At 37.7% G+C, this 8510-nt stretch overlaps 1 protein-coding gene across 1 annotated transcript; it reads right to left on the bottom strand.

The window, feature by feature from the left end:
* Positions 1-703: 703 nt before the first annotated feature.
* Positions 704-7317, bottom strand: LOC113303832 (beta-adaptin-like protein A). The gene is made up of 11 exons (XM_026552919.1): positions 7148-7317; positions 6554-7070; positions 5414-5538; positions 5008-5206; positions 4254-4482; positions 3950-4116; positions 3646-3855; positions 3223-3333; positions 2921-3097; positions 2017-2436; positions 704-1438 (listed from the first exon to the last, which is right to left on the bottom strand). The coding sequence occupies exons 1-11, from the start codon at positions 7198-7200 to the stop codon at positions 1145-1147; spliced, it is 2502 nt and encodes an 833-aa protein (XP_026408704.1). The 5' UTR covers positions 7201-7317; the 3' UTR covers positions 704-1144.
* Positions 7318-8510: the final 1193 nt, after the last annotated feature.

Here is an 8510-nt window from a genome sequence, read left to right as displayed (position 1 = left end):
TTACTTCTCATTTATTCAACCAAAAACGAATGACAAGTAATGGGTTTGTGAGAATATCTTTCTTAGTATTTTAAATTAAGCTATATATATATAGGTGGTGGTGGTTGGTGGTGGTGATCATCGGAGGTGGTGGTGGTGGTAATCGGCGGTGGTGGTGGGAGGAGGTGGTGGTGATCATCGGAGGTGGTGGTGGTGGTAATCGGAGGTGATGGTGGTGGTAATCGGCGGTGGTGGACGGTGGTGATGGGAGGAGGTGGTTATATATATATAGAGGTGGTTATTAGGTTGGTTTTAAATTAAATTAGGTTAAAGGTAGGTTAGTCATTTCAACGTTTTAGAATATCCCTTATAACTATAGGGAGGTTGGCCTAATAAAATCATGGTCCCCTCGAAAAAATCATGGTCCCTTAAAAATCATTCATTATTTACTGCAGTCCACTGACTTTGCCAGTTCTACTAATGCCCCCATGTAAGACTCCCCACATGTAGACCATCATTCTCAACATTTCCTCAAACAGTAAGCGGGACATTTGAGAAAGCATGTTATTAAGTTGAAAAGCAGCAGTTATATAGACTTGGGAGTTGGATCTTCTTTCATATTTATGCTTTTAGCTGCTAACCATAACCACTACGACGATAGATGGATTATAGCTCTTATTGAGTAAGAAAAATATAAGAGAGGAGAAAGAAGAAGGAATAGGAATATCAGATCAAATGCGGCGATGCTAAAAAATTTATTTCAAAAATTCTGAAGATCAAAGGACGAATTCACTTCCAATCATTTATTATGGTCTTCTCTTCATAATACTCCGGTATGTCAAGAAACATATATAAAATACAAATTTGAAACCAAGAACCGGTCTTAGGATAAACTGCTGGGTGTAGTTAACCATGAGCAATTTAACCATGGGCGATCACAAGGATAACCAAAATCAACCCCACCCTTTCCAACTTCATCATCTTGCAGATATCACTTCAGTTGGCAAGCCAGATACTGCCAAAACTTGGTTTTCTTGCTGGTAGGACTGGTAATGGAGTTTTGCCTTGGAGGATCCTAACTGCCTCCTTCATACTCTCTGCGAACAAGTCAGGAAGAGAAAGCCACCTAATCACACTGGAGTAAATAACAAAAACCCAAACATCATCAGGACATGCCGAATTTGGACAGAGCCGATTGGAACAAAGTTGAGAATGCTTCAGAGAGACTTTGATCATCGGCTTTCAACTTCATCTGTGCCTTCGATGTTGATGTATTAATGACACACTCCACCAGAAAAAATGTTGTCGCCTCCTCTGCTTTTTGAGCATAAAAGAAAAACTTGAAGTTTGGAGCTTGGCCACCTGAGGCAATGCAGTGGACTGAATGTGCTTGCATGTGTCTGAGGAGTACTTGTGGAGATGTCAGTGCTGCAATTCCTTGAGGGTTCATAGAGATTTCCTGCAAGCAAAAAATAATTGTAAGAAGAATATATGAAAGATGTTTAAATGACATTCAACTGTCCAGTTAAAAAGCAATACATTTCTTGCCAAATGTTTCAAACTAAGGATGGATCTCAAAGACAACAGTATGAGGAGCGAGAATTTTACTCATTCATGAAATGATAAACTGAACCTTTGTTCAGGAAAGAACTAGACACTTTCGATAAGCTAGGGTGTTTCAGTCTACAAGAACTTGGTTCAGAATTAAACGAGTTGTTGGAAACCCCTGTCATGGCCCCAGTTTCAAACTGTTCAACCATAAGTTTCTCTCAGTAAAAACTAAGGCCTTGCTTGTCAGGTAAAGAATAGAACAAGAAACAAACTTTGCAAAACCTCAGCATTGAAACATTGGACCTTCAAACACTAATGTATCGAGATGTGTCTCTAACAAAGGAGCACTGAGATGCAGGGATAGGAACAGAACATAACTTCGGAAATATAAGTTGAAGAGTGATACATTGCAGGCAAGAAGATTCTGTCAATCCATTGAAGAAACGAACTACATAAATCCAAAAGGTAAGGAAATGTGTAGTAAACCTGAGTCAAAGATACTGGTAGTTGTGCCCATTTCCTCTGGAATGAGCTTGGTTCAAGAACTGCCCTTGCACTAAGATTCAATGAAGGAGGTGCAGGTGCAATTGCTGGACCTAAACCAAGAAGATCATCAATCGCGAAGGTAGGCTGTGGACTGCTGGAGTTTGATATTGTCAGTTGTGAAGTGGCCTGAGCTACAGAAGAAGCGTCATATGAAGAAGTATTGTATGCAGAACCATTACTGATAAGACCTTTACTTTCTTCCTTTTCTGAAGTACTTAGTAGAAGATCATTGTCACTAGCTTCAACTCGGTGTGCCGGCAATACATTATCTGCAGATTCTGCTCCCACTGACAGACTTCCAGGATCTTCCGAAAACTCAAACGGCCCCCTATGCTCTTTATCAGTAAACATATAGGAAGGCTGCAAGAAAATTAATATGTCAGTTCACAGAAGCTAAGATTCTAATTCTGTGAGTATTTAGATATGACTTCAGACTTTAAACACACAAAGTATAACAAAAAATCAAGACAACCCAGTAGAAAGAATCATTTCAAAACTGATGAATCCCCATATAAAGTAAGTAGGAACAAATCGTCTCCAAAGACAAACAATGTGAAGGTTGATGCATATTAAAAGTGTACTCAGTTAACAGTGCAGTGGATCTGTTGGCTTTTGAATGCCTTTCTAATTTAATGGAGAACCTAGAGAGCACGTGAAGTACTTCGATTTCTATATTACCTTTGAGAACCATCAGGTAAAAAAGCTGCTACACAAACATGGTAATTTGTATTCTCAGGTTTATGATTATACATGCGCCTCACTTCTTCATAATCTAGAAGACTTTATAAGTTTTCTAGCAACATGCTTAGTTACAAGAATGCTTTTGGGAACAGAATCATAGTACCTTCTGGTATACAACAGACAGGCTATTGAATTCGTCAAATATGCGATCTTTGACTTCACTGTTCTGAGTATCAGCAAAGACAGAAACCGCTTGCTTTGGAGGGTTAACCACACGTTCTGCTACAGATACATTGTTTTGCAAAAGTCTGTAGTAGAATAAAGCTCTATCATGAACATCCTGCAACCACACAACTGCTTAATAGAACACTCGTGCAAAGTAAGTTAATACAACATAAGGTACATCAACTCGAACTCTGAACATGTTTTTCTGCTTTGAAAACATTAATGCAGATCAACATTTACCTGGTGAGAATCAGCAAGTCCTGCAGCCAATGCAGCTCCCAGAGTTTTCTGTGTCTCGGGTGGCCTTCTGAAGAAACATTTAAGAACTGCAGTAAGAAGGTGCAGCCGGACCTGTAAAAATATGACAGATTGATATTTAATCAAATGTATAAGAACGATAAGAAGAGCGAGTCGAAACAAAACAGATCAATCTCATGGTTCTCCTTCCCATGACTACCTATTCAGATTATAAAGTTATTAGAAGGTTGAGAGGGGAAAAAGTGGACATAAATTATGTGCATGAATATTGGATACCAGTAGGCTGTCTTGGTTAACATAGGCCTCTCCAACTACCGAACTTCTCCAAGATCAGAACGACATGCAGACAAAAGAAGTTTTAAGGGGCATACTGTAAGGATAACTTGAAGAAGAAGATGATTTTACCTCTGGAGAATGTTCTTCGTCCCAATCTTCAATAAGGGTTTCCAGAACGTAGGGAGCATCAAGCATGTCGTGAGAATACTCTCCCAGCATCCATATAAGAGAAGCCTTGGCCTTGGGTTCTTGGACATTTTTGCTGCTGATATTCCCAACAACTGCTATACAGTCCTGACTCCATTGAGGATATTTCCGTAGGAGATCTTTCACAAGCACCTGCAATTGCAAACAGCATCAGATCTGCTAACAGTTGAGTTGTATTGTATAATGAATATTTACAACTGGTATTCATAAAAAAAAAAAAATGTACCAGAGTTTCAGCAGTCACATAGTCCTTTTCCATCTCAAGAAACTGAAGAAGTCTGTCAACAATAGCATTAACATCATACTGCTGAAGTGCTATTTTCCCAACAGCTCGCACCGACTCTCTTGCAATGGGAACGTCAACATTTGCAACATATTCACATAACTCCGTCACTGAAATAGACTCAATAAAGTCATGCAACAGTAGTATATGAAAATCTATAGACTATGAGCATAGCTTGATGAAGGAAGGACTCATCTAAGAGAAGAAACGAAAGAAATAAAGATATGCCAAAAGATGGTTTATTTACCAATGTCATATGTGTTGCTCTCATTTGCCACTGCAGTCAACATATCGAGCTTCAACTTCTTAACATAAGATGGCTCATTGTACTGGCAATAGAAATGCTTGTAGTCCGAAGAAAAAAGAATTGGTGCTCGCATAACCAAAAGATGTAAGTGGCTCAATACAGCATAAGATTGTTCTGGACTTCCAGAGCTCACTAGAGTGAGCAGAGGTGCTTTAATACGTTCATACACCTGCACTTCAAAGAAATACAATTAAATTCAGAAAGTAACAAGAGAATTGGTTGCTATCATGGGAGCAAGACCACCAGCTTCGGCCAGTCGGTCAAAATCAACCGAACTAACGCCATAACAGGTGTTCAAAAAAAAAAAACACAACTTGCAGTACCCCCATTATACTCTAATAATTCTCCTTAGCTTCGCAACAACTGATGGCTTTTACACCTTCATTCTTTCTCACCGTCCAAAGGCTGACTCATTTTATTTACTGTAGATTTATTGTTTAAACTTTTTTAGCCTTCGGTTTCTGGTACAGATATTAGTTTACTTAAGTATATGAGGGAGCATACGATGCTCATCTAGATGCTCTTCATTTAGTATGGAGATCCCCAATTGAATCTGTATCGGTACAGAAAGATTCCTTTTGATATGAAGCTACTTTTCATAGATCCCGTATTTGAAAGATGAAATATGTTATCTTCAAGATACTTATTTAACAATAAACGAAATTGAAAAAGAAAAGTGAATTGTCATAAGCACCTGTTGGTGAACATCTGCCATAGACAGGGTCAAGTGCAGGAATAGCTTAGTAGTTGCTAAGACAACAGCACCATTTGCATGTTGAAGTCTATCCTCGAGGAGATTCATAATATCAAATATCTCATTGCTATCTGTGGGTACATATTTGGAGACCAAGTCAAGTACAAGACACTGTGCCCATTCACTGAATTCTCTGATCCTGCAAAACCAAGGGCGAAAAGGCTGATTAATACGGATGCTTCATGATTCATATGATTAATACGGAGTTGACATATTTTACAGAAGCATAACTAGCATGACAGAACTATTTCTTGAGAAGAACATACTAAAGCTATGTAAATAACAACAGTACATTGATTAACAAGATAAACTGATGGAATTGAACGAGTGAATGTAAAGAACGAACCGGTTCAAGAGGTAATATACTACAGGCTTGCTAAGCAAACCTTCTCTCTCCCTAGAAGCTTCTTCAGAGTTACTTGCTTCCAAGCTCCAAATCTCTTGTAAAGCAGATAAACTATTTGCTACTACCTGGAAAAACATTATACCCAAACAACCAAATTAATAGGCATCCTCCGTGTATATTTGAAAACTAAAACACGTAAGGCTAATTTCAACAGAAATAGATATGATGGCAAAGGTACTCATAAGGATTATGGGATTATGGGTATCATAAGGGATTGAATAAGTAAACCGATTGGTTAAAACAGCCCAACTAAAACTGCACTGAAAGATCTGTATACAGTTGACCTTAACATTTACATGAACTACATTTTCTCATTTCACAAACAGACAAGTGGAAAAACTAATGTAACCTTTTGGTTAATGTTGTCAGGTCTGTCTGACTTCACTTTTTTTGTAACCTTTTGGCCTTTGAATAAACTTGGTTCGTGTACCCAAAAAAAAGACAAAAAAGTGGAGAAACTCTATACAGGTTGAAAGTAATAGAAGTGCTAGAGAGTCTATGTTCAAACCAAACCAAACCAAACAAGAAAGTTAAAACTGAATGCCCATAGTGTTTTGCTACATCAGCCTTGTAAAACCAAACCTACTTTCTTCAACCTCTCCAACAGTTCACCCAATTTACTAGCCCATTGACATTCCTTAATATCATTTGAATCAGATAAATCCTAGTTTGCCACATGCAAATACAATAGAATCTGTTATTACTATCGGTTACTGTTCTCAACCACCAAGTTTATATCTCCTTACCATCCCTATCCCCATCAGGCTATCCTAATTCAGTACTATTGTTTTCCATCAACAAGTTTATAGTTTTCCATCCCACCCTAATCAACATTATTGGTGCATGCATCCCATGTGGATGCCATATTCATTGTTGGAGGAGCAAGTCCCATTGGGGTTAACAACTGGCATCTACATGAATAGGGCGCCATAGAGCACCAATTGCACAAGCATTCTAACATTTTGCTTCTAATTCAACGAACATCATTACTTACAAACCACAATAACTGATCAAAAAAGATAACTTAGAAAGAAAAAGTTTCAAAAAAAGAAGTGAAAGAATGAAGTGATGGATGGATACCTGAGAATCAGAATCATTAAGCAGCAACATCTTCAACGTGGACGGAAAATCAGCATCGATACAAGTAGATGGTGAAATATGATATAATTTCAAAACACCAACAGCAGCAACAGTTCTAACATAAGGATTCCCATCTTTCAAACCTAAACCTAACGGACCAACTAAATACTCAACCAAATTCGTTACTCTCAACGAACACAAACTCCTCAATGCTAATCCTCTTATCATTGGATCTTCATCTCTACAATCTTTCTGTAAGAAATTAATAGTTAATAATGCTAGATCTGGATTCCCTTTAGCATAATTACCAACATACAAATAACACATTTTCTTTAATACTATATCATGTGTTGCTGAACACATAACCATTTCGCTGAACAATGAAGATACATCTATTCCTACTGTCATGTATGATATCACTTTCTTGAATAGCTCTCTTTTTGAATCGTCTGTTCCTGGTGCTCTACTTCCAGCTAGTTGTCGTAATTGCAGCTTCAAATCTGATACTTCTCCTTTCCTGCAAAGAGAAAACGAGTCAATTAGGGGTTTTGCTGGAGTCAAATTAGGGAATTTGAGAATTTTGTTTGAACTTACCCAGAAGGTTGAGATGGAGATTGAGATTTCGATGCTTGAGGTGGAGGAGCCATTGTTTGATTAGGGATTCAAAATTTGATCAATTAGGGATTTCGATCATCAACAGAAGTGTCTGAAAGAGAGACTGGGACTTCAACTTCTGAGACCTGGGCCACCTGGCTGACTGCGAGCTTTACAATGGTCGTCCGACTCAGCCCAATGGTGATTCTCTCAACAACCATGTTACCGTACGCCTACGGCGTAAATTAGTATGTGTAATCAAAAGATGGCCACTACGGGGGCACTGATTTTTGATAAGGGGTCTTGTGGTAGGGAAGACTGCCCACAAGTTTCACTAGCGTGGCAACGAGAAGCTGAAGTAGTTTTTAGAAGTCAAAAGTATGAAAGCAATTGTTTCGCGATAAAGATATTTTTTCGCTTCCAGAAAAGTTATTTATAAATTTAGTTGTCAAACTAGCTTTTACTCGAAAAGTTATTTATCATGTGATATCCAAACACCTTGTAGGCCGAGTGATGCAGTTGGTTAGACATTTTTTAGTGAATACCTGATTCCTTCATTTCTAGTAAAGATATGTCAAGAAAAAAAAAATGATTGCTATAAATGAACAAATCTTGTGCAAAATATGATTTAAAATATGATATTCACTAAACATTTTTTAGTGAATCCCTGATTCCTTCATTTTTAGTGAATCCCTGATTCAAAATATGATATTCCGTAATACTAACACTTCTACGAGGATTGCTCCTAAATAATGGGTTGTGTAGCCTATACACAAATACGTTTGCAAAAGAAAGGGGACCAACTTTTTCGATCTGAACCTGTATGAATAAATCTTGTGCAATTTAATATTGCAAGAACTTGTCTTGACAAGATTCGAAGATTGTAAATACAAGAACAACCTAGTGTGATCTTGAAACTTCAAGATCTAAATGCAATCAAACCAAATTAATGTATGATATAGATTTTAATATCTAATTCACTGAGAACGGGTCATGTTAGATCTTTACTGACAAGAGAACCTGTCTTCGTTGATTAACGTATTACTTGTGATATTTCAATTATAAAGATAAACAATTTAATGCAGAAACGAAATAACACAAGAAACTAGAAATTTTGTTAGCAAGAAAAGCTAAAATTTAACTGAAAACCCCTGAGACCTCGTCCAGATTGAACACACTTAAGCTAGTACAAACACTAGCCTATTATCATTCTTTTAAAATGTAGTTGGGATCGAATATATTCTCCAAGTTATTCAGTTACAGTTGTGCCCATACGTCTTTTGGATCTCACACCCTAAGCACTTTATTTCCATGGTTGGCGTTTTTTACATGCCTAAGATTGGTCAACAATCCTTCGGGAAGA

Source organism: Papaver somniferum, chromosome 8 (assembly GCF_003573695.1).
Source record: "Papaver somniferum cultivar HN1 chromosome 8, ASM357369v1, whole genome shotgun sequence".
In the NCBI taxonomy this organism is placed as follows: Eukaryota; Viridiplantae; Streptophyta; class Magnoliopsida; order Ranunculales; family Papaveraceae; genus Papaver; species Papaver somniferum.
Note: the sequence above shows the minus strand (reverse complement) of the source record. Positions and strands in the feature narration are given on the sequence as shown.

Excerpts from the sequence above, each read along its gene's own strand:
- LOC113303832 (XM_026552919.1), bottom strand. The coding sequence starts at position 7,200 with ATGGCTCCTCCACCTCAAGCATCGAAATCTCAATCTCCATCTCAACCT. Across the intron at positions 7,071-7,147 it reads TCTCCATCTCAACCTTCTGG|GAAAGGAGAAGTATCAGATT; the intron begins GTAAGTTCAAAC and ends TTCTCTTTGCAG. Across the intron at positions 3,098-3,222 it reads GACTTGCTGATTCTCACCAG|GATGTTCATGATAGAGCTTT; the intron begins GTAAATGTTGAT and ends GTGTGGTTGCAG.